At 38.7% G+C, this 27,845-nt stretch overlaps 1 protein-coding gene across 1 annotated transcript in view; it reads right to left on the reverse strand.

Moving 5' to 3' along the window:
- MFSD2B (MFSD2 lysolipid transporter B, sphingolipid) overlaps window positions 1-27,845 on the reverse strand; it is a 312,518-nt gene that overhangs the window by 32,866 nt on the left and 251,807 nt on the right. The window contains exons 10-12 of the mRNA XM_053709634.1: window positions 27,608-27,688; window positions 25,332-25,441; window positions 13,407-13,550 (exon numbers count right to left, since the gene is read on the reverse strand). Coding sequence (XP_053565609.1) covers window positions 13,407-13,550; window positions 25,332-25,441; window positions 27,608-27,688 — 335 coding nt within the window. The remainder of the gene's footprint in view (window positions 1-13,406; window positions 13,551-25,331; window positions 25,442-27,607; window positions 27,689-27,845) is intronic.

Raw genomic sequence — 27,845 nt, forward strand, 5'->3', positions numbered from 1 at the left:
AGTGTACAGCACTGTGAGAAAGTGTATCACAGGGAAACTGCCTGGTGAATTGTATAGCACTGTGAGAAAGTGTATCACAGGGAAACTGTCTGGTAAAGTGTATAGCACTGTGAGAAAGTGTATCACAGGGAAACTGCCTGGTGAATTGTATAGCGCTGTGAGAAAGTGTATCACAGGGAAACTGCCTGGTGAATTGTATAGCGCTGTGAGAAAGTGTATCACAGGGAAACTGCCTGGTGAAGTGTATAGCACTGTGAGAAAGTGTACAACAGGGAAACTGCCTGGTAAAGTGTATAGCACTGTGAGAAAGTGTATCGCAGGGAAACTGCCTGGTGAAGTGTATAGCACTGTGAGAAAGTGTATCACAGGGAAACTGCCTGGTGAAGTGTATAGCGCTGTGAGAAAGTGTATCGCAGGGAAACTGCCTGGTAAAGTGTATAGCACTGTGAGAAAGTGTATCACAGGGAAACTGCCTGGTAAAGTGTATAGCACTGTGAGAAAGTGTATCACAGGGAAACTGCCTGGTAAAGTGTATAGCACTGTGAGAAAGTGTATCACAGGGAAACTGCCTGGTGAAGTGTATAGCACTGTGAGAACGTGTATCGCAGGGAAACTGCCTGGTAAAGTGTATAGCACTGTGAGAAAGTGTATCACAGGGAAACTGCCTGGTGAAGTGTATAGCGCTGTGAGAAAGTGTATCGCAGGGAAACTGCCTGGTAAAGTGTATAGCACTGTGAGAAAGTGTATCACAGGGAAACTGCCTGGTAAAGTGTATAGCACTGTGAGAAAGTGTATCACAGGGAAACTGCCTGGTAAAGTGTATAGCACTGTGAGAAAGTGTATCACAGGGAAACTGCCTGGTGAAGTGTATAACGCTGTGAGAAAGTGTATCACAGGGAAACTACCTGGTAAAGTGTATAGCACTGTGAGAAAGTGTATCACAGGGAAACTGCCTGGTGAAGTGTATAGCACTGTGAGAAAGTGTATCACAGGGAAACTGCCTGGTGAAGTGTATAGCACTGTGAGAAAGTGTATCACAGGGAAACTGCCTGGTGAAGTGTATAGCGCTGTGAGAAAGTGTATCACAGGGATACTGCCTGGTGAAGTGTATAGCACTGTGAGAAAGTGTATCACAGGGAAACTGCCTGGTGAAGTGTATAACGCTGTGAGAAAGTGTATCACAGGGAAACTGCCTGGTGAAGTGTATAGCACTGTGAGAAAGTGTATCACAAGGAAACTGCCTGGTGAAGTGTATAGCACTGTGAGAAAGTGTATCACAGGGAAACTGCCTGGTGAAGTGTATAGCACTGTGAGAAAGTGTATCACAGGGAAACTGTCTGGTAAAGTGTACAGCACTGTGAGAAAGTGTATCACAGGGAAACTGCCTGGTGAAGTGTATAGCACTGTGAGAAAGTGTATCACAGGGAAACTGCCTGGTGAAGTGTATAGCGCTGTGAGAAAGTGTATCACAGGGAAACTGCCTGGTGAAGTGTATAGCACTGTGAGAAAGTGTATCACAGGGAAACTGTCTGGTAAAGTGTATAGCGCTGTGAGAAAGTGTATCACAAGGAAACTGCCTGGTGAAGTGTATAGCGCTGTGAGAAAGTGTATCACAGGGAAACTGTCTGGTGAAGTGTATAGCACTGTGAGAAAGTGTATCACAGGGAAACTACCTGGTAAAGTGTATAGCACTGTGAGAAACTGCCTGGTGAAGTGTATAGCACTGTGAGAAAGTGTATCACAGGGAAACTGCCTGGTGAATTGTATAGCACTGTGAGAAAGTGTATCACAGGCAGGGCCGCCATCAGGGGGTGACAGGGGTGACTCCTGTCAGGGGCCCAATGGGCCAGGGGGGCCCCATGAGGCAAGACATTTGACAATGCTGTAGAAATTCTATATTTAAAACCATGCATAAATTATTCCTCCTCAAAACACCCTTTTGGCAGATATGCATTTTTTTATTTCTTTATAAATATATATATATATATATATATATATATATATATATATATATATATATATATATATAACATTCCAGTTTACTGCCCCTTTGTGCAAGGACTTTCCAGATGCAAGTAGGCATTTGATCTAAGATTGTTACATCTGCATAACATGTTATACTCTCAGACTAAGATTGCTCAGTGTTTGAAATGAGACAGGTTAACTTAAAACTGTTCAGTTTACACTACAGCTGACTTAATTTTGAAATACATACCAACAAGCCTAAATCCTGCATTTAACAGATCTAATGGTATGAGTACCATAGCTTATGGTTCCACCAAGACCATATGGAGTACAGCATTTTCAAAATCCATAAGTACAGCTGAGAGATGGGAACATTTGTACACTATATTTGAAGTGGTGCTCTTGGATGGGGAAAATGGGGAAAAATCAGACAAACATATGTCAACCTTTTAAAAGTACTTTTCTTCATCTAGCCATCTACCCAGATCATTAATGTGCAATTTTGAATTCACAGAATTATTTTTGGTTGCACATTTACAAATATGATTCTTTAAAAAGTGATCTTTTTATCATGCATGTCACACACTGTTGATTTAGGGAATGCATAAATGTTTCCTCCTGTGAGTGTTTCTGTGGGTGTCTGTGTTTATGTCTTTGTGCGTTGGTTTGTGTTTCTATGAGTGTGTATGTATTTTTTTTCTGTGGGTCTCTCTGTGGGTGTGGGTGTTTATGTCTTTGTGCATTTTCTGTGGATGTCTGTGAGGGTGTGTGCATATGTCTTTGAGCTTTTTCTATTGGTGTCTCTGTGAGGGTGTGTGTATGTCTGTCTTTGTGTATTTTCTCTGGATACCTCTGCAAGGGTGAGTGTGTATGTCTGTGTTTTCTGTGGATGTCTCTGTGAGGCTGTGTGTTTTCTGTGGGTGTCTCTGTGAGGGTGTGTGTATATATGTCTTTCTGTGTTTTATGTGGTTGTCTCTATGTGTGTGTATGTTTTTGTGTGTTTTCTGAGGCTGTCTCTGTCAGCATTTCCTTGGGTGTATGTGCAAGTTTGAGTTTATGTGTGTGTGTGTCCATTGTCTGTTCCTTTTTTGGACATTTTGACCTTACTACTGATTATTCACACCTTTCTACAAACTTTGAGACTAATTAGACCTTTCCAGAAGTCTCCAATCTACCATTTAACCTTTAAAGTATTTTAGGCAGTTCAGGGCCCTTCCTTTCAGCCACTGCATGCTGTTGTCATCATTTAGTTGGCATCTTCCTTTACAAAAAGGTAATCAGAACTCCATATTTTGTTTTCTAAATCTCCTTTTTTTACAAAACGGTAGTTTACCTCATTACTTGTCAGGTCAATGTAAACAAGTGCTGAGTTTCTGTTTGGGTGTCTGTGTCTGTGTGTGTTTCTTTGCGTGTCTGCTAGAGTGTATGTATATATGTGAATCCTTATGTGTGAGTGTGTGTGTGTGTTTTTCAGTGTATGAGTGTGTCAGTCTGTGTGTTTGTATGTTACTACCTTTACAACATTTCCAAGTTTAAATAGACACTTAAGAATAAAGTGCATATACGTTTTAATCACTTGGTCAAAAATTGCAAATGTCAAAGAAGGGGGGGGAGGGGGGCCCTGATCAATGGTTAAGTCAGGGGCCCCAAAATTTCTAGTGGCAGCCCTGATCACAGGGAAACTGCCTGGTGAATTGTATAGCACTGTGAGAAAGTGTATCACAGGGAAACTGCCTGGTGAATTGTATAGCACTGTGAGAAAGTGTATCACAGGGAAACTGCCTGGTGAATTGTGTAGCACTGTGAGAAAGTGTATCACAGGGAAACTGCCTGGTGAATTGTATAGCACTGTGAGAAAGTGCATCACAGGGAAACTACCTGGTGAAGTGTATAGCACTGTGAGAAAGTGTATCACAATGAAACTGCCTGGTAAAGTGTATAGCACTGTGAGAACGTGTATCGCAGGGAAACTGCCTGGTAAAGTGTATAGCACTGTGAGAAAGTGTATCACAGGGAAACTGCCTGGTAAAGTGTATAGCACTGTGAGAAAGTGTATCACAGGGAAACTGCCTGGTGAAGTGTATATCACTGTGAGAAAGTGTATCACAGGGAAACTACCTGGTGAAGTGTATAACGCTGTGAGAAAGTGTATCACAGGGAAACTACCTGGTAAAGTGTATAGCACTGTGAGAAAGTGTATCACAGGGAAACTGCCTGGTGAAGTGTATAGCACTGTGAGAAAGTGTATCACAGGGAAACTGCCTGGTGAAGTGTACAGCACTGTGAGAAAGTGTATCACAGGGATACTGCCTGGTGAAGTGTATAGCAGTGTGAGAAAGTGTATCACAGGGAAACTGCCTGGTGAAGTGTATAACGCTGTGAGAAAGTGTATCACAGGGAAACTGCCTGGTGAAGTGTATAGCACTGTGAGAAAGTGTATCACAAGGAAACTGCCTGGTGAAGTGTATAGCACTGTGAGAAAGTGTATCACAGGGAAACTGCCTGGTGAAGTGTATAGCACTGTGAGAAAGTGTATCACAGGGAAACTGTCTGGTAAAGTGTACAGCACTGTGAGAAAGTGTATCACAGGGAAACTGCCTGGTGAAGTGTATAGCACTGTGAGAAAGTGTATCACAGGGAAACTGCCTGGTGAATTGTATGGCGCTGTGAGAAAGTGTATCACAGGGAAACTGCCTGGTGAATTGTATGGCGCTGTGAGAAAGTGTATCACAGGGAAACTGCCTGGTGAATTGTATAGCACTGTGAGAAAGTGTATCACAGGGAAACTGCCTGGTGAAGTGTATAGCACTGTGAGAAAGTGTATCGCAGGGAAACTGCCTGGTAAAGTGTATAGCACTGTGAGAAAGTGTATCACAGGGAAACTGCCTGGTAAAGTGTATAGCACTGTGAGAAAGTGTATCACAGGGAAACTGCCTGGTGAAGTGTATATCACTGTGAGAAAGTGTATCACAGGGAAACTACCTGGTGAAGTGTATAACGCTGTGAGAAAGTGTATCACAGGGAAACTACCTGGTAAAGTGTATAGCACTGTGAGAAAGTGTATCACAGGGAAACTGCCTGGTGAAGTGTATAGCACTGTGAGAAAGTGTATCACAGGGAAACTGCCTGGTGAAGTGTATAGCACTGTGAGAAAGTGTATCACAGGGAAACTGCCTGGTGAAGTGTACAGCACTGTGAGAAAGTGTATCACAGGGATACTGCCTGGTGAAGTGTATAGCAGTGTGAGAAAGTGTATCACAGGGAAACTGCCTGGTGAAGTGTATAACGCTGTGAGAAAGTGTATCACAGGGAAACTGCCTGGTGAAGTGTATAGCACTGTGAGAAAGTCTATCACAAGGAAACTGCCTGGTGAAGTGTATAGCACTGTGAGAAAGTGTATCACAGGGAAACTGCCTGGTGAAGTGTATAGCACTGTGAGAAAGTGTATCACAGGGAAACTGTCTGGTAAAGTGTACAGCACTGTGAGAAAGTGTATCACAGGGAAACTGCCTGGTGAAGTGTATAGCACTGTGAGAAAGTGTATCACAGGGAAACTGCCTGGTGAATTGTATGGCGCTGTGAGAAAGTGTATCACAGGGAAACTGCCTGGTGAATTGTATGGCGCTGTGAGAAAGTGTATCACAGGGAAACTGCCTGGTGAATTGTATAGCACTGTGAGAAAGTGTATCACAGGGAAACTGCCTGGTGAAGTGTATAGCACTGTGAGAAAGTGTATCACAGGGAAACTGCCTGGTAAAGTGTATAGCACTGTGAGAAAGTGTATCACAGGGAAACTGCCTGGTAAAATGTATAGCACTGTGAGAAAGTGTATCACAGGGAAACTGTCTGGTGAATTGTATAGCACTGTGAGAAAGTGTGTCACAGGGAAACTGCCTGGTAAAGTGTATAGCGCTGTGAGAAAGTGTATCACAGGGAAACTGCCTGGTAAAATGTATAGCACTGTGAGAAAGTGTATCACAGGGAAACTGCCTGGTGAATTGTATGGCGCTGTGAGAAAGTGTATCACAGGGAAACTGCCTGGTGAATTGTATAGCACTGTGAGAAAGTGTATCGCAGGGAAACTGCCTGGTGAAGTGTATAGCACTGTGAGAAAGTGTATCACAGAGAAACTGCCTGGTAAAGTGTATAGCACTGTGAGAAAGTGTATCACAGGGAAACTGCCTGGTAAAATGTATAGCACTGTGAGAAAGTGTATCACAGGGAAACTGCCTGGTAAAGTGTATAGCACTGTGAGAAAGTGTATCACAGGGAAACTGCCTGGTGAATTGTATAGCACTGTGAGAAAGTGCATCACAGGGAAACTACCTGGTAAAGTGTATAGCACTGTGAGAAAGTGTATCACAGGGAAACTGTCTGGTGAAGTGTATAGCACTGTGAGAAACTGTATCACAGGGAAACTGCCTGGTGAAGTGTATAGCACTGTGAGAACGTGTATCGCAGGGAAACTGCCTGGTGAAGTGTATAGCACTGTGAGAAAGTGTATCACAAGGATACTGCCTGGTGAAGTGTATAGCGCTGTGAGAAAGAGTGAAACACCCCAAGGAAAATATGCCGTGATGAAATGTAGCAAGTAAAGTGTTCTATACCCAAGTGTGCCACAATGAAATTAACCTAATACGCTGTGTGAGTAATGACGTTCGATGCAGATATTTGGTACATGAATATTACTCATGATATGTTTTGTAATATAATTGTCACAAAATGAAAGAACGTTGTGTTGTGTATGCATTTTTTTCCGATTAACTGCTTTCTTTATTATTTGGTGCTCTGATATTTTTTTAAAAAATTTCTGTATTTTTATTTAACAAAAATGGATTTTAAAATAATTTCTGGAAAACAGAAATTTATATCTGTAACCAATTTGTAATTTTATTAAACATATACATATATATATATATATATATATATATATATATATATACATACATACACACACACACACACACACACACACACACACACACACACACACACACACACACCAACCACTTTATTAGGTACACGTGTTAAATTGCTTGGTAACACAAATTGCTAATCAGCCAGTCACTTGGCAGCAAATCAATTCATTTAGGCCTCTAGACATGGTGAAAACGACTTGCTGAAGTTCAAACTGAGCATCATAATGGGGAAGAAAGGAAATTTAAGTGACTCTGAACATGGCACGGTTGTTGCTGACAGATGGGCTGGTCTGAGTATTTTAAAAACTGCTGATCTACTGGGATTTTTACGCACAACCATCTCTAGGTTTTATAGAGAATGGTCCAAAAAAGAGAAAATATCCAGTGAGAGGCAGTTGTGTGGATGACAATGCCTTGTTGATGTCAGTTGTCAGAGGAGAATGGGCAGACTAGTTTGAGATGATAGAAAGGCAGCAGTAACTCAACCATGGTATGCAGAATAACATCTCTGAACTAACAACACGTCAAACCTTGAAGAAGATGGGCTACAGCAGCAGAATACCACTCCTGTCAGCTAAGAACCGAAAACTGAGGCTACAATTCTCACAGGCTCACCAGAATTGGACAATAGAAGATTGGAAAAACGTTGCCTGGTCTGACGACTCTCGATTTCAGCTGCGACATTCAGAAGGTATGGTCAGAGTTTGGCGTAAACAACATGAAAGCATGGATCATCCTGCCTTGTATCAATGGTTCAGGCTGCTGGTGGTGGTGTAATGGTGCGGGGCATATTTTCTTGGCACACTTTGGGCCCCTTAGTACCAATTGAGCATCGTTTAAACGCCACAACCTACCTTGCTGACCATGTCCATTCCTTTATGACTACAGTGTACCATATTCTGATGGCTACTTCCAGCAGGATAATGCACCATGTCACAAAGCTCAAATAATCTCAAACTGGTTTCTTGAACATGACAATGAGTTCACTGTACTCCAATGGCCTACACCGTCACTAGATTCGCATCATGGATGTGCATCCAACAAATATGCAGCAACTGCGTGATGCTATCATGTCAATATGGACCAAGATCTCTGAGGAATGTTTCCAACACCTTGTTGAAACTATGCCACGAAGAATGAAGGCAGTTCTGAAGGCAAAAGGGGGTCCAACCCGGTACTAGCAAGGTGTACCTAATAAAGTGGCCAGTGAGTATATATATATATATATATATATATATATATATGTTTTGCCTTTGGGGTACATATGGCAAAAATGCATGCTTGTAGAGTACGTACTACAAGAAGGTTTACAAGAAGGTTTAGAAACACTGGGCCAAGCATGTATGTAATTTAGATTTCCTTCTGAATTCAGAAATAACAATGCATAATCCAATCTTTTCAACTCAAAGGGACATAAAAGTAATTTTCTTTGTTGCATTTTTAAATGTAGTATACTTTGTGTAAAATATTCTTATGCTGAAGTGTGTCACTGTCCAATTGATATTTTTGCTTATCTGTCACCTCCTTATAGTCAACTTTAAAATCAAAATCAAAAGCGTTAACCTTTTTTAATGCAAACCCCCGCCCCCCAAAAAAGTTTAAAAAGTTTAAAAAGTGCTCTTCTATATGAATGATAGAAATGTTCAATTTTCTTTCACTTTAATGTACACAAAATAATTTTACAATACAATTTGTTCATATACCCCCAGCAGTATTTATTGACACAAATCATTTTTACCACACCGTGTAATTGTATATATATCACTATTGCTGGATATCAGTTAAAAATAAAGATGAATAAATCTCTATTAATTTATTTTCAGTGGACTAGATGCCAATATCCCAAGATGAAAGCATTTTGTCAGATACCAGACTGAGCTCTGCTATTTTAGATGGTATTACAAGCCCTCAATTATACTATTTAAATAAATTAAGAGCTCCAATCTCTTGATGGATTTTTCCATTTACATTTCTTGCTTTTAATGCCTCGATGAACAGAGTTAAAAAAAATGTTGTTTCTAAAAATAATCCACAGAATTAGTTTAAAGCACTATTGGAATTAAATGTATCTACTAATGTCTTATAGACCCCATGGTTAACTCGAGAGAACTGAAATCCCTTTTATAAAGTTTCTTTCACCACATTACATAAAGTGCACAGTGCAATAAATCGCACATCTCACAGAGTCTGCTTACCCCAGTACCCCCTTAGTACAACCCCAATTCTAAAAAAATTAGGACAGTATGGAAAATGCAAAAAAACAAACAAAAATAGTTATTTGAAAATTCAATTCACCCCGTACAATACTGAAAACACATCAAAGGAATAGTCTAGTCAAAATTAAACTTTCACGATTCGGATAGAGCATGCAATTTTTAGAAACTTTCTAATGTACTCCTATTATCACATTTTCTTCGTTCTCATGCTATCTTTATTTGAAAAAGCAAGAATTTAAGCCTATGAGTCGGCCCATTTTTGCTTCAGCACCTGGGTAGCACTTTCCGATTGGTGTCTAAATGTAGCCACCAATCAGCAAGCGCTATCCAGGTTCTGAACAAAAAATGGGTTGGCTCCTATGCTTACATTCAAATAAAGATAGCAAGAGAACAAAGAAAAATTGATAATAGGAGTAAATTAGAAAGTTGCTTATAATTGCATGTTCTATCTAAATCATGTAAGTTTAATTTTGAATTTACTGCCCACATTATTTGATGACTTTGTGAATTTAACCCCTTAACGACTGAGGACGTGCAGGGTACGTCCTCAGAAAAAAGGCAGTTAATGCCTGAGAACGTACCCTGCACGTCCTCAGTGTGGAAAGCAGCTGGAAGCGATCCTGCTCGCTTCCAGCTGCTTTCCGGTTATTGCAGTGATGCCTCGATATGGAGGCATCCTGCAATAACCTTTTTAAGTAATCCGGTGCAGAGAGAGCCACTCTGTGGCCCTCTCTGCACCGGAGATCGGTGGCTACCTGCGTTGGTGGGTGGGAGCCGGACCGGGAGGCGGGTGGCGGCCATCGATGGCCATGTGGATGTGAAGGGGGGCGGGATCGTGGGCGGGGGGTGGCTGGGGGCGCGCACGGGCGCGCGCGCGTGCACGGGAGGGTGGGGGGCGGGCGCGTGCACGGGGAGGGAGCGGGTGGGAACCGCTACACTGCAGAAAATTTGAAAATAAAAAAATAAAAAATATCGAAAATTTTAATAATCAGCAAGGTGGTGGGGGTTTGTCTGTGGGGGGTGGGGGGGGGGGGGGGGGGAAGCTACACTACAGAAAAAAAAAACCAAAGACAACAAAAGCACTTTTTATTGTAAACTGGGTACTGGCAGACAGCTGCCAGTACCCAAGATGGCCCCCAATAAGGCAGAGGGGAGGGTTAGAGAGCGGTTTTGGGGGGGGATCAGGGAGGTTGGGGGCTAAGGGGGGGATCCTACACGGTAGCATATGTAAATATGCTAAAAAAAAATTTCATTTTTTTTTAAAAACCCTTTTATTTTAGTACTGGCAGACTTTCTGCCAGTACTTAAGATGGCGGGGACAATTGTGGGGTGGGGGCGGGAAGGGAGCTGTTTGGGAGGGATCAGGGGGTGGGATGTGTCAGATGGGAGGCTGATCTCTACACTAAAGCTAAAATTAACCCTGCAAGCTCACTACAAACTCCCTAATTAACCCTTTCACTGCTAGCCATAATACACGTGTGAGGCGCAACAGGATTTAGTGGCCTTCTAATTACCAGAAAGCAACGCCAAAGTCATATATGTCTGCTATTTCTGAACAAAGGGGATCCCAGACAAGCATTTACAACCATTTGTGCCATAATTGCACAAGCTGTTTGTAAATGATTTCAGTGAGAAACCTAAAATTGTGAAAAATTTTACGTTTTTTTTAATTTGATCGCATTTGGCGGTGAAATGGTGGCATGAAATATACCAAAATGTGCCTAGATCAATACTTGGGGTTGTCTACTACACTACACTAAAGCTAAAATTAACCCTACAAGCTCCCTAAAAGCTCCCTAATTAACCCCTTAACTGCTGGGCATGATACACTTGTGGTGCGCAGTGGCATTTAGCGGCCTTCTAATTACCAAAAAGCAACGCCAAAGCTATATATGTGTGCTATTTCTGAACAAAGGGGATCCCAGAGAAGAATTTACAACCATTTATGCCATAATTGCACAAGCTGTTTGTAAATGATTTCAGTGAGAAACCTAAAGTTTGTGAAAAAATTTGTGAAAAAGTGAACAATTTTTTGTATTTGATCGCATTTGGCGGTGAAATGGTGGTATGAAATATACCAAAATTGGCCTAGATCAATACTTTGGGATGTCTACTAAAAAAAAATATATACATGTCAAGGGTTAATCAGGGATTCCTGAAAGATATCAGGGTTCTAATGTAACTAGCGCTAATTTTGAAAAAAAGTGGTTTGGAAATAGCAAAGTGCTACTTGTATTTATGGCCCTATAACTTGCAAAAAAAGCAAAGAACATGTAAACATTGGGTATTTCTAAACTCAGGACAAAATTTAGAAACTATTTAGCATGGGTGTTTTTTGGTGGTTTTAGATATGTAACAGATTTTGGGGGTCAAAGTTAGAAAAAGTGTGTTTTTTTCAATTTTTCCTCATATTTTATCATTTTTTTTTATAGTAAATTATAAGATATGATGAAAATAATGGTATCTTTAGAAAGTCCATTTAATGGCGAGAAAAACGGTATATAATATGTGTGGGTACAGTAAATGAGTAAGAAGAAAATTACAGCTAAACACAAACACCGCAAAAATGTAAAAATAGCCTTGGTCCCAAACGGACAGAAAATGGAAAAGTGCTCTGGTCACTAAGGGGTTAATGTATTTTTGAAAATATACACTCATTTCAAATCTGATGACTGCAACACAGTCCAAAAAAGTTGGGACAGTCAACTGTTTACCACTGTGTAACATCACCTTTCTTTTAATAACACTTATTAAGAGTTTGGGCACTGAAGACACCAGTTGGTTAAGTTTAGCAAGTGGAATTTTCCCCCATTCATCCATTATGCATATCTTCAGCTGTACAACTGTACGGGGCCTTTGTTGCCTTATTTTGCGCTTCATAATGCACCACACATTCTCAATCGGAGACAGGTCAGGACAGCAGGCAGGCCATGATAGCACCCACACTCTCTGCTTACGCAAGTATGCGCTTCTAATCCGGGCAGAATTTGGTTTGGCGTTGTCCTGCTGGAAAATGCAGGGACGTCCCTGGAAAAGATGATATCTGGATGGCAGCATATGTTGCTCCAAAATGTATACATATCTTTCTGCATTAATGGTGCCCTCACAGATGTGCAAGTTACCCATGTCGTGGGCACTGACACACCTACATACCATGACAGGCGCTGGCTTTTGGACCTCACGCTGATAACAGATTGGATGGTCCTTTTCCTTTTTGGCCCAGAGAACACGATGGCTGTTTTTTGCAAAAACTATTTGAAATTTTGACTTGTCAGACCACAAGATATGATTCCACTGTGCTACTGTCCATCTCAGATGAAACCGAGCCCAGAGAAGTTGGCGGCGCTTCTGGACAGTGTTGATGTATGGCTCTGCTTTGAATAGTAAAGTCTTAACTTGCATCTGTGGATGCAGCGGCGAATGGTGTTGATTGACAAAGGTTTACCAAAGTATTCCTGAGCCCATGTCAGGATATCCATTACAAACTCATGACGGTTTTTAAGACAGTGACGTCTGAGGGTTCAGAGATCACGCACATTCAGAAGTGTTTTTTTGGTCTTGCCCTTTACGCACTGAGATTTAACCAGATTCCTTGAAACTTTTAATTATATTGTGCACTGTAGAAGGTCAAATGCCCAAAATCCTACCAATTTGTCTTTGGAGAATGTTGTTCTCACAGTGTTGGATTATTCGCTGACGCATCTGTTGGAAGATTGGCGAGTCTCAACCCATCCTTGCTCTTAAAGGACTAGGCCTTTTTGGAGGCTCCTTATATACTATGATTACATGATTGCCTCACCTGTTTCACATAACCACCTTATTTTAACTTGTCACATCGCTATTAGTCCTAAATTGCCCCGTCCCAACTTTTTTGGAGTGTGTTGCAGGAATCAGGTTTGAAATGAGTTTATATTTTTAAAAATAAATTAAATTCACAAAGTAAAACATCAAATCATGTGTTAATAATGTGTTTTCAATATAGTACATAGTGAATTGAGTTTTTAAATGACTCTTTTTGTTTGTTTCTTTGCATTTTCCATACTGACCCAACTTTTTTATAATTGTGGTTGTATTTAACAATCTACTGCTGTAATCCCCACACCAGTGACTAATTAACATAACCATTGCCAATGCAAGAACATTAACTCTTAAACTACCCCAACCATATTTATAAATCAACAGTTTAAAGTAAGCGGATTAAAATATACATTTATATAAAAATAAGATGAATGATATTTTTGCTTCCTTAGAGCAAATGCTTTAATACAATTTGAAGCACAGCTAAATGGAAGTATAAAACACTTACTCTAAACTCAGTGAGGAGACTCCTAATGCGATCCCAGCAGACAACTTGGTGAAGAAAACAAATGAAGAATAAAAAATGGCTTCCAGTCCCTTCAACTGAGGATTCATTAGACGAAAATTATCCACTACATCAGGGAGCATAGACCTTTCAAGAGAAACAGCAGATACAAATAAAGAAAGCAATACGTGTGCTAAGTCTCAAGCAGTCAATAAGTCAAAACACAGATAGAACACAATCCTCAGCAGTGTTAAAGGACTTGAAAGTCAAAATTAAACTTTAATGCTTCAGACAGATCAAAGAGTTTTAAATTTACTTCTATTATCAAAATGACTTCATTATCTTGGTATCCTTTGTTGAAAAGCATCCTAGGAAGGCTCAGATGCATCAAAGCACTACTGGGAGCTAGCTGGTGATTGGTGGCTGTGCATATGCCTCTTCTCATTGGCTCACCAGATCTCTTCAGGTCCACATAGTGCATTGTTATTCTAGAGATGACTTTTAACTATGGATTTTGTAAGGTTGTTTGATCAAACTGCCAAAGATTTATAAGTGGTACTAAACAAAAACCAAAACCAAATAGGCACACTTGGTCCCATTATGTGATATATCTGTCTTATAAAAGCAAGAATAACCATTTCATACATATACTGTGGGTGAATGCACAAAAGACCAACTAAGTCTCAGTAAACGCTCACTCACAAATTGGCAATAAGACATATTACATTTCTTTCATATAGTGCATGTCAGCGACAGTATTTTTTAAATATTTGACATATCTGTGCTTTTACTATAGTACCTGTTTATGGACTTGGGCAGTGATGGAGAACTTTGGCAAGCCAGATGTTTCTGAACTACATTTCCCATGATGCTTAGGAACTCTGCAGTCCAGTCAAGCATCATGGGAAATGTATTTTTGAAACATCTGGAGTGCCAAGGTTACCATTACTGGACTAGGTTATCTGCTTTTGTCTATAGGGTGTGTCTAGCACATCCTTATCTTTTGTCTCTAACTACTACTTGGATTGTATGCACTCTAGTAAGCAGGGCCCCGTCCCAGTCTGTCCTTCCTCTCTTGTCTTTATTTATTGTATACCCCCCATGTAGCAGTGGTGCATCACCAATACAAACAGTGCACCTTGCGCTTAAATACAGGGAGTGCAGAATTATTAGGCAAGTTGTATTTTTGAGGATTAATTTTATTATTGAACAACAACCATGTTCTCAATGAACCCAAAAAACTCATTAATATCAAAGCTGAATAGTTTTGGAAGTAGTTTTTAGTTTGTTTTTAGTTATAGCTATTTTAGGGGGATATCTGTGTGTGCAGGTGACTATTACTGTGCATAATTATTAGGCAACTTAACAAAAAACAAATATATACCCATTTCAATTATTTATTTTTACCAGTGAAACCAATATAACATCTCAACATTCACAAATATACATTTCTGACATTCAAAAACAAAACAAAAACAAATCAGTGACCAATATAGCCACCTTTCTTTGCAAGGACACTCAAAAGCCTGCCATCCATGGATTCTGTCAGTGTTTTGATCTGTTCACCATCAACATTGCGTGCAGCAGCAACCACAGCCTCCCAGACACTGTTCAGAGAGGTGTACTGTTTTCCCTCCTTGTAAATCTCACATTTGATGATGGACCACAGGTTCTCAATGGGGTTCAGATCAGGTGAACAAGGAGGCCATGTCATTAGATTTTCTTCTTTTATACCCTTTCTTGCCAGCCACGCTGTGGAGTACTTGGACGCGTGTGATGGAGCATTGTCCTGCATGAAAATCATGTTTTTCTTGAAGGATGCAGACTTCTTCCTGTACCACTGCTTGAAGAAGGTGTCTTCCAGAAACTGGCAGTAGGACTGGGAGTTGAGCTTGACTCCATCCTCAACCCGAAAAGGCCCCACAAGCTCATCTTTGATGATACCAGCCCAAAACAGTACTCCACCTCCACCTTGCTGCCGTCTGAGTCGGACTGGAGCTCTCTGCCCTTTACCAATCCAGCCACGGGCCCATCCATCTGGCCCATCAAGACTCACTCTCATTTCATCAGTCCATAAAACCTTAGAAAAATCAGTCTTGAGATATTTCTTGGCCCAGTCTTGACGTTTCAGATTGTGTGTCTTGTTCAGTGGTGGTCGTCTTTCAGCCTTTCTTACCTTGGCCATGTCTCTGAGTATTGCACACCTTGTGCTTTTGGGCACTCCAGTGATGTTGCAGCTCTGAAATATGGCCAAACTGGTGGCAAGTGGCATCTTGGCAGCTGCACGCTTGACTTTTCTCAGTTCATGGGCAGTTATTTTGCGCCTTGGTTTTTCCACACGCTTCTTGCAACCCTGTTGACTATTTTGAATGAAACGCTTGATTGTTCGATGATCACGCTTCAGAAGCTTTGCAATTTTAAGAGTGCTGCATCCCTCTGCAAGATATCTCACTATTTTTAACTTTTCTGAGCCTGTCAAGTCCTTCTTTTGACCCATTTTGCCAAAGGAAAGGAAGTTGCCTAATAATTATGCACACCTGATATAGGGTGTTGATGTCATTAGACCACACCCCTTCTCATTACAGAGATGCACATCACCTAATATGCTTAATTGGTAGTAGGCTTTTGAGCCTATACAGCTTGGAGTAAGACAACATGCATAAAGAGGATGATGTGGTCAAAATACTCATTTGCCTAATAATTCTGCACTCCCTGTATACCAACTCAATAAGCAAACGATTACTGTATAATGTGACTAAGCAACTAATATGACACAATTGTATTCTGGGACTGGACCACATATCTCTGGTTCTGTTCTTTGGTCAAATAGTTTTTAACCCCTTGTCTGCCAGAGAAGGAGAATTACAATAATATATAAAGCAGCAGCTGAATGCTGTCTAGTGCAGAGGCACCAGGTATGAGACACAATTACATAAAGTTATGTGAGAATTAAGATTGTGCAGATCATCTGCAGCTCCTGCACTTTCCTCAGCTCAGGCTGGGTTTTGTGCTGATCAAGATCTACTGGAATAGAATATTCTAAAAGGTATTAGTTTTCTTATTTCACTACTTCTTGCATAGAATTCTGCTCCAGAGTTGAACTCTGGCAGTGACTGATTTCCTGCTCATAATTGGCGCTCTGGCCCTTGTTAAGCTCAAGATCGTACATGTGAGTTTGCAGAATGACCCTTTGTGCATTTCAAGGTTATTTTTCTTGGTGGTCATAGAAGAAGAAAAATGCCATCCCTCTTTGTTCTTTAGATCAAAACAACAGTTTTGTCCACATTTTTCTAAGGTAAATATTTATTTAGAAATACACAATGTAAAATGCACATATTAGATACATATAGTTACCGTTTTCATCAAAAGGTCCATATCAGGCAACAGTAACTAACCCTCATGAACTAAAACACTAATAAACAGTACTTATTTTTAACAAAGAGGCTCCATTACAAATACACAGTCATGTGTGTAACTACAGAAGTCTCAGAGGTCTCATTTCAGACCCGCCCTGCAATCAATAGTGATGTCACTACAAGGAGGCTGGTGGGTCCCAGGACCACGTGTACCATGCTTGTCCCCTCTGTGTGCCTCCTAAAAAACATGGCTCACAATATAAGGGAAAAATATGGAAATGCCGGCAGCTTTTTCAAGATGGACTCTACAGTGTTGTTGTACGAAAAAAAATCTGACACCATATTTGTACAGCAAGTGCATATCCCCCGGCTTGGATTAACCAAGTGGAAGAATAAATCCCAGTCACAGAGATGCAGCTTCTGTAGCTCCTATGCCCAGGGTACCAATGAAGGTCTAGTTACACCCCTGCCCATAGTGTTCCTCCCACCAAGGTCAGATTAGAAAAAACAAAAAGAGTTTAAGTTCCAGAATTGTACAAGAGATACCTGTCGAAAAAGGGGTGGATACACCAGATTTCAGGTTACCTTAACTTCTATATAAATCAAAAAACAAGAGGGCGTCCCAATGGGGTAGATTCTTTAAATTATACAAATATTAAGTGATAAAAAAACATACTCAAAAATCGTATTGCACTCAAAAAGTGCTATTCTCTTGTGCTAAACTATTGGAAGTCATCCAGCTGACTTTGTCACCGGTAACAGGACTCCTCCCTCAACGTGGAATTTCAAAGACGCAGATGTTAACCCAAAGCAACACTGCAATCTGACTATAGGATCCTGCATTGTCACACTTACAAAAGCTCGGATTGCCAAATTCATAAAACATAAGTATGTTTTATTAAAAATATAAAATAATATTAAAGTATATAACACTCTCAAAGCGTTTCTCGGCTTTACCGTTTCATCAGGTGAGTGTATACATGCTCCACGATCTCAGCTTTATATCTCCATACCCGCCTTTTTAGTGTCTCAAGGTGCATGTGCAATGACTTATACAGCATCATCTTGACGCTTCTAATTCTTACTCTGCCCTGCATGTGCGGACAGAGCCTGTGAATGTGTCCGGTCACTAGTCCTAATATTGAGTGTTCATATCACATTATTCACATACATATCACATGTTCAAATAGATGCCATTATAGATGTCTAAAATCACATATCAAAACAGAACTTCTGTGTGCACACAGTCCGAAAAACAGTCTTAAGGATTATCATCATACCAGTACTGACTAAATAACATATTTGTACTGGTCGCCCTCCATACGCTTGTCCCCCACGACCACTGTGCCCAGAATACACACCCTATTAAATAACATTCTCTTGGGTAAACATGACATATCCAAATTGGCATCACACATCAAAACAATAAAATGAAAGAACCCAGGCTAACTCAAACCATCAGCTTATTATCAAATCAGAACTATTGCACATGCGTAAACATACAATGTGGTCCTTAATTAATAATCATCCCATTATGGATTCTATCATTTTATTGTTTTGATGTGTGATGCAAATTTGGAAATGTCATGTTTACCCAATAGAATGTGTTATTTAGTAGGGGGTATATTCTGGGCTCTGTAGTTGTGGGAGACATTCTTATGGATGGCGACCTGTACAAATATGTTACTTAGTAAGTACTGGTATGGTGATAATCCATGAGACTGTTTCTCAGACTGCATGCGCACAGAAGTTCTGTTTCGATATGTGATTTTAGACAGCTATAATGGCATACATTTAAACATATGATATGTATGTGAATAATGTGATATGAACATTCCATATTAGGACTAGTAACAAGACGCATTAGTGCGTACATGCAGGGCAGAGTAAGAATTAGAAGCATCATGATGGCGCTGTATGAGTCTTTGCACATGTGCATTAAAACACTAAAAACATGGGTATGGAGATATAAAGCTGAGATTGTGAATCATGTATATACTCATCTGATAAAACGGTAAAGCCGAGAAACGTGTTGTGTGTGTTATATACTTTTTTATTTTAGATTTTTAATAGACCACACTTTTGTTTTATGTATCTGGCAATCTTAGCTTTTGTAAGGGCAACAGCGCAGAATCCTATAGTCAGTATAGTTGCAAGGTTGCTTTGGGTTAACAGACTAACTCTAACATATGCATCTATCAAATCCCACATTGAGGGAAGAATCCTGCTACCGGTGACAAAGTCAGCCGGACGGCTTCCAATAGTTCATCACGAGAGAATAGCACTTTTTGAGTGTAATACAATTTGTGAGTATGTTTTTTTGTCACTTAATATTTGTATGATTTGAAGACTCTACGCCACTGGGGCGCCCTCTTGTGTTTTTTCTTCTATAGATCAGATCCTTTTCTGAGGGGATAGAGATTTTGGAAGAGCAGCAGCTCAAGAACCCAAAGGACTTATTGATTAAATGGACATTTTAAGGGTTATTGGCTTAAAAACATTTGGCACATATAATTTGGATTTTATTACAAGACCAGAGACTCATATTTTGCTTTCTTTCCTTTACTACTTAAATGGCAGTCATTAAAAGTACATATAATAAATACAAGAAAACTGTCATATTTGAAAAGAGACAGTTAAAACAGAGAATAAATCAGTGACCAATAACAATGTAGAACTGATTAGACCAACACAAAGTAACCAATCAGATTCAAAATATATCCTATAAACTGTCCAACATATAATAACACATCCTCTTTCTTTTACTGCTTCAGTATAAGATAAGTATTGTGTTATAATCTTATATTAATTTTTTAATAATTAGCTTGAGGTTTGTTACTGCAGACTTCAGCTTATTATTATTATTTTCCATTATTCCTTTCATTTGTCTATACAAATTTCTTATATTGTTATTATTATTGTAGTATTTATTTATTTGTTTGTATTTATTTTACAATGTCTTATTTTCTTTATCGTTTCCGTTTTTTGGCCTTTTCAGTGTTTTTTCTTGGTTATGTTTATTTTGTTTAATATTCCGTTTTCGTTTTTTACCCCCTTTGTTTCTATTATTCTGCTGACCTTATTCGCTTGTTTTTCCGTTGGTTCGTTTTCTGTTTTCAGCTCTTTTCATTACTTATTCCGTCCTCCATCTTGCTAGAAAATTTTAGCCCTTCTGCGCATGCGCGGTGCGTAGTCATCTTTGCTACGCACTTACGTTTTCCCGCCGTTTTTCTTTTCTTCTATCTCAGCTGAGTTATTGCCGGACATAGTCGCAACTTTGTTGCGATCCTCAAGAAAAGTTTCCATTACATTATATTGTATTAGCAGTTTATAAAACAGCGTGTTATCTCCATCTGCTGTTTTGTATTGGAATAGTTTGTTCACATAACTGTTTAGATAGTTTTAGTATATTTTAATATACTTTATTTATTTGTATTTCTTGTTATCACATTCTTTGGGGCAATTCTTTTATTCTCTGTTCAGAAAATTTATTAGATTCAATTAGTTATATTATTAATATTTTATTATTATTTTATTAAGATTTATATAAAAAAAATGTGAAAATGTCTCAATCTTCTGATTTGAATCCTTCACTCAATACTGAAGGTATTCAAAAGATGATAGACATTTCTATGGATGCCATGTTTGAAAAAATGTCTTTTTTGATTAATAAATCAAATTCTAAAAAAGCTATTAAAAGAAAAAGAACTGTTTCTAGTGCAATAAAGACTAGCAAGAAACTTGTGAAAAAGTCTCGTCAACTTGCCTCAAATGTGTCTGTTCCTTGCAGGAAAGGAAGAAAAACACCTGCTTTATCCTATACTCCCAAGAGGTTACTGATGGGAGAGGCTTTGGCCAATAAAGATATTTCTGATGCTGTTTCTGAGACAGAAGTTAATTCTGATTCATCATTAGATTCAGTAAATTCTGAGGATTATATTTCTCACTCTTCCTCAGAAGACTCTTCGGCTTCTCCGAAAATTAAAAAAATTAAAAAATGTCTTAAAAAGTCAAAACATTCTGATTCTAATAAAGATAAATTTTATGATTGTCTAGGTAATCCTAGATTCAATGCAGATGATTTGCACCATTCGAGATCTGCGGAGTGGTGCCCTTCTTCTGACATTGCTGATTTTATTGACTACCAGCTTCGGCAACCCCTTAAAAGGGATTCTCGTAACAAAATGAGGGCTGAATGTCCCAGACCTATTTTACCAAACAATGCTAGTTGCACTCCAGAAGTTGACCCGAAAATTTTGAAATTTATAGGTTCTCCTGGGTTCAAGCTCAAAAAAGGTATGGATAGGGCTTGGAAGATCTGTCAGGATAAAATGCTTGACACGATTGGCCCTCTATCAAAATTATTTGATTTATCGGAACAGGCTGTTTACGATAATTCCCTTTTAGATCCTGTCATTGTAAGGGAATGGTTGCAGAGAATGCTTTCCTTTTTAGGCAATGCTAACTCTGCTATGTATACAGAACGCAGACGTAATTTACTGCGTAGAATTGACCCCAGAGTATGCGATTTCGCTGTTAACGAAATTCATCCTGACACCAAAGGTCTGTTATTTGGTGATACATTTATCAAAGAATTGAACAGTTATGTGAACACCTTTTCTAATTTAATTTAATTTTTATTTGAGAACGTCCATGAAAAAGATATTTCATCAAGATCGTTTCTCTGAGCAGGCTGGGAAAGGTAGAGGCCGCTTTCCCGGCCGTGCTTCATACCCCAACAGGTCTCATTTCTCAAACCAACAGTTCCAGCAACAAAGACCATATCAAAATCCAGTTTCCTCAGGTTTTTTCCCATCAAGAGGAAGATTTTGGAACCCCAGGATCCAGCGTTCCAGACAAAGATCCCGTGCTTCACAAGGTAAACCTTTCTTTTCCCCCTTCTCATGTTTTTTTCCCAAAACATAATAGGAGGCAGATTATCTCTCTTTGCTCACAATTGGAACCTGATTACTACAGATCAATGGGTTCTCCACACCGTTTCAGGTCTTTTTATAGATTTTATTTCTCCTCCTTTTCAGAATTCTCTTCCCATTCCAATAAAATTTTCAAATTCAGACAGAATTTTGGTTCAAATCTTTTATCAAAACAAGCTATAGAACCTGTTTCAAACCCTCAAAATTGCTTTCTCAGCAATCTTTTTCTTGTAAAAAAGAAAAACGGTCAATTTCGTCCAGTCATAAATTTAAGAACTCTAAATTCTTTCGAGATTGCCTTTTAGACAACGATTATCTTATCAGACTAGATCTCACAGATGCTTACTTGACAGTTCCTGTAGCTCAAAAACACAGGAAATTTCTGACTTTTGTTTGGGAAGGAAAGACTTGGAGTTTCACTTGTATGCCTTTCGGCTTATCTTCAGCTCCTTGGATATTCACCAAACTAATGAAACCTATCATCACTTGGCTTCGTCTTCGAGGAGTTCATCTTATCATTTATTTAGACGATATCTTAATTATGAATCAGAATTCTGTCATTTTAAAATCTCAACTCCAACTTACTTTATATATTTTGGAAAATTTGGGTTTCCTAGTCAACAAAGAGAAATCAGTTCTTTCACCAACCAAATCTTTAACCTTTCTAGGTTTTCAGATAGATACTTTAAATTCTACTCTCAGTCTTCCCAGAGACAAAATTGTGAATATCAAGAAAGAAATTTCAAAAACTCTTTCTTTATCTTTGGTTCCCATCAGGACTATAGCCAGAATAGTTGGGTTACTCTCATCCTCTATTCAGGCTATTTTCCCTGCTCCACTTCATTACAGGGAACTTCAACGTTTAAAAATTTCTCATCTTCAGAAAGGACTTTCATACTCCCATTTAATTCCTCTTTCTTCAGAAGCCAAAGAAGAGCTATCTTGGTGGCACACCCATATAGAAGCTTGGAACGGGAGAGCCATTTTTGGGAAAACTCCGGATCTTGTTATAGAATCCGATGCCAGTCAATCGGGGAAAATGGTCCTCAGAAGAAAAGCGTTTTCATATCAACTGCTTAGAACTTTTGGCAGGCTCTTTTGCAGTCAAGAGTTTTGTCAAAAGTTCTTTTCCTGTGTCCATTTTACTCAGAATGGACAATATTTCTGCAGTTCGATATTTAAATCATCTCGGTGGTACAAAATCGAGAGATTTATCAATTATTACGAAAGATTTCATTCACCTTTGCTTGGACAGAAATATTTCTGTCAAAGCGGAATATATTCCAGGTTTATCCAATGTAGCAGCGGATTGGGGTTCCAGGTATCTGACAGATTCCAGTGATTGGAAACTTCATCATCAGGTTTTTCAGTCGCTCCAATCTGTCAGAGGTCCCTTCTCAATGGATCTGTTTGCCTCGAGACTGAATTTTCAGATTCGTCCATATTTCAGTTGGCGTCCAGATCCAGACGCTCTGGCGATCGATGCATTTCTTCACCCTTGGCCGCTTCAAACAGCCTACGCGTTTCCTCCGTTCTCCATGATTCAGAGAACCATATCGGTAGTCTGTCGAGATCTTCTTTCAATTCTCCTAATCACTCCCCTTTGGCCATCTCAAGCTTGGTACCCATCTCTTCTAGAATTGTCTGTCAAGCATCCTGTTCTTCTTTCTCTTTTTCCTCTTCTATTGTCAGATCCAGAAGGTCATCCTCACGATCTTATCATTCAAGGATCTCTTCGCCTCATAGCGTGGTCAATTTCGGGCAAGCTTCATCTCTCCAAGGTTTATCACAACAGGCTAAGGAACTCCTTCAAGACTCTTTGGCCCCCGAGACCAAAAAATTCTATTTTTCCGCATGGACCAGATGGTCTAGCTGGTGCATGGAAAGACATTTGGATCCCCTTTCAGTTGATATAACTTTTATTATTAACTTCCTTACTTCTCTCTTTGATTCAGGTTTAGCTTATAGAATGATCAATGTTTCCAGATCTGCTATTTCTGCTAAACATTCTTTTGTTAATAATGTTCCTGTAGGTCAACACCCCGTAAGTTATTGAAAGCAATTAAACTTAAGAGACCTCCGGCTCCTAAATATTCTTCTTTTTGGGATGTTGATCTTATATTTGCTCTTTTTAAGTCTTGGCCTTCTAATGAATTATTATCTTTGAAACAACTTTCTGCTAAACTAGCTACTCTTTTGTGTTTAATTTCTTTTCGCAGGGTCTCTGATGTCAGAGCTTTAGACTTTAATTCTAAACATTTTACTCCTGAAGGTGTTACTTTCTTTATTTCTAAAAGAACTAAATCTTTTTCAACGTCTATATTCTATCCTTATTTACCTTCTGAACCCCTCCTATGTGTGGTTTTATGTCTTAAAGAGTATGAACGTAGAACTATTTCTTTTCATTCTCCTTCTTCTAACCAACTTTTATTATCTTTTGTTCCTCCTCATGATCCTATCTGTTCTACATCTATAGCTAGGTGGGTTAAATGGGTTATGAGTGAGGCAGGTATTGATTGTTCTTTTTCTGCTCACTCTGTTAGAGGATCAGCTGCTTCTAAAGCATTTTTGAAAGCTGCTACCCTTCAACAAATTTTGGCTGCAGCTGACTGGTCTTCAGATTCTATTTTTAAACAATTTTATTTTAAACCCATTGAACACGCCTCGCTTAGTTTATTTTGTTAGTTGCTTTAAACTAGCAAAATATGAGTGTCTGGTCTTGTAATAAAATTCGGATTATCCTAAGTTATGAAGGTATAATCTAGATTTTATTAAAGACACAGAGACGAGTATTTTCCCTCCTCTGTATTGAATGTTCATATTGTTCCCTCCCTTATTTTATTATGTTATTATTAATCCTTTTTACATTTGTTTTAGTTATCAATCAATAATATGGACATTCTGCTGGATGGTTTTGTTCCCTCTCACCTATGTGATGAATCAATTCTTCAAGCAAGTTTTCTTCAACAATTACAGAGTTCCAGTAGATCTTCAAATTCTTCATTCAAGTTGGTTAATTCTGCATGGATGTGTTTCCTCTTCAAGATCCTGCTCTTCAGTCTTCTGGGTTGCCTTTTCGGTTGGATCTATTGTTTTTTGATGGACTTTATGTTTTCTTCATCAGTCGACAAGAAAGAGGATGTGTTATTATATGTTGGACAGTTTATAGGATATATTTAGAATCTGATTGGTTACTTTGTGTTGGTCTAATCAGTTCTACATTGTTATTGGTCACTGATTTATTCTCTGTTTTAACTGTCTCTTTTCAAATATGACAGTTTTCTTGTATTTATTATATGTACTTTTAATGACTGCCATTTAAGTAGTAAAGGAAAGAAAGCAAAATACTCGTCTCTGTGTCTTTAATAAAATCTAGATTATACCTTCATAACTTAGGATAATCCGAATTTTTTGTGCATTACTAAACTTCTATATGCTACATACTACTTTCCAGCAGATGGCGCACTATACAACCAACATTATACCCCTCTTACAAGGCATGACATAAAATTCTAAAGTGATTCATTAATAGCATGGGAACTGTGGATTTATCTTACTAAAAAGATCTTTGAATACTCAATGAATAATTGTTTTAGCATACAACATAAAGCAAACCTGGGGAATGTGGTTTCACCCACCATGGCAGAAGCAGTGATGCAGCAATACTAAAACCAGAAGAGACAGCAACCAGATATGCCACAATGAGATTGGGGATAGTCACCAACATAATGGTAAATGGAATCATCCACTGCAATGAAAGAAAAGTTTTAATACAGGTCATTTTCATTTAACATAATTCAGTTTATATACAGATAGACAGAGACAAACAGACATATAAATGCAGAGAAATAAAGACAGAAAGATAGAGACATACAGACAGATAGATGGAGACATACATACAGAGACATACAAACAGATAGACAGAGACATACAGACAGAAAGACAGCGATATACAAACAGACATATAAACAGAGACATATAGACGAAGACATACATACAGAGACATACAAACAGATAGACAGAAAGACAGTGATATACAGACATATAAACAGAGACATATAGACAGAGACATACAGACATAGAAATGCAGACATACAGACAGATACAGACAGACAGACAGAGACATACAAACAGATAGACAGAAAGACAGCGATAAACAAACAGACATATAAACAGAGACATATAGACATAGAAATGCAGACATACAGACAGATAGTGACATACAGATACATACAGACAGACAGAGACATACAGACAGATATATACAGACATACAAACAGACAGACAGAAACATACAAACAGAAACATACAGAAAGATAGGCAGAGACATACAGACAGATAACAGAGACATACAACGAGACAGAGGAATATAGACAAACAAAGACAGAGACATACAGGCATAGACATATAGACACTCAGATAGACACAGACAGGCAGACATACAGACAGATAGGTAGAGACATATGAGCAGACAGAGACATACAGACAGATAGGCAGAGACATACGAGCAAACAGAGACATACCTACAGATAGGCAGACACATACGAGCAGACAGAGACATACAGACAGATAGGCAGAGACATACGAGCAGACAGAGACATACAGATAGGCAGAGACATACGAGCAGACAGACACATACAGACAGATAGGCAGAGACATACGAGCAGACAGAGATATACAGACATATAGTTAGAGACATACGAGCAGAGACATACAGACAGATAGGCAGAGACATACGAGCAGACAGAGACATACAGACAGAAAGGCAGAGACATACGAGCAGACAGAGACATACAGACAGATAGGCAGAAACATACGAACAGACAGAGACATACAGACAGATAGGCAGAGACATACGAGCAGAGACATACAGACATATACGTAGAGACATACGAGCAGACAGAGACATACAGACAGATAGTTAGAGACATACGAGCAGACAGAGATATACAGACATATAGGCAGAGACATACATAACAGACAAAGACAGACACAAATAAAGGGACAGATAGATTGAAAGGAATTTTAAAGAAAAACGTATAAAAGGCAGCAGTTTTCAAAAATTTCACAGTTTCAGAGTTTTACAATAAGATTGGTTAAGTGTAGTGATTTTTTTCTTCTATTTTTTTATTTTAACTCAAGGCTGCTTTTTCAGTTTTTCTGCATTTTTTTGCAAGCCTTTTAGAGTCCCTTTTGATGTGTGTATTTATATGTATTTATATATAGCGCTCTGATATGCGGCACTCTCTTTCTCAAAACAGCATCTCTGGTGCGCTGTGAATATTTATGCACAAATTCTGGGATCCCACGGATCAGCATAAACCCTGAATAGAGACTCCGCACAGGCACTCAAAGAGCAAATGTTAAAAACAGCTTTAACTTCTTCATAATAAAGCTGTTCTAACATTTGCTCCTTGAGTGCCTGTGCGGAGTCTCTATTCAGGGTTCAGGCTGGCCCGTGGTATCCCAGAGTTTGTATATATATATATATATATATATATATATAACTTGAGTGTGTGTGTATGTATATACTGTATATGTATATATATATATATATATATATATATGTATACAGTATATATATATATATATATATATATATATATAGATAGATATATATACAGTATATATATATATATAAATAGATATATAATTTGTGTGTATGTGTATATATATATATATATATATATATATATGTGTGTATATACATGTGTATATGAATATATATGTGTGTGTATGTATGTATATGTGTGTGTATATATATATATATATATATATATATAAATATATGTGTATATACATGTGTGTAGTTGAATATATATGTGTGTGTGTATATATATATATATATATACTGTATATATACAAAAATATATTTAAAGCACATTTACAGAGGACTTAGAAAGTTTAGACTCACAGAAATTCCAAAAGCTGCCGTTTTCTTGCCAAATCTTTGCAAAAACCATTGCCAGAATGGAATACTCAGAACCGCAGATATCTGAAGGTAGCAAATAAATGTTACTGCATGTCGAGAACTTACCTACTAATTATTTAATATGTTATTTACTGTGTACTCCAGTGTTAGCCTTAAGAAAGCAATAACAGCTGCAAATTTTCCAAAAAGAATATCAGTATGGAATAAATAATTATTTTTT

Source organism: Bombina bombina, chromosome 4, assembly GCF_027579735.1.
Source record: "Bombina bombina isolate aBomBom1 chromosome 4, aBomBom1.pri, whole genome shotgun sequence".
NCBI lineage: Eukaryota > Metazoa > Chordata > Amphibia > Anura > Bombinatoridae > Bombina > Bombina bombina.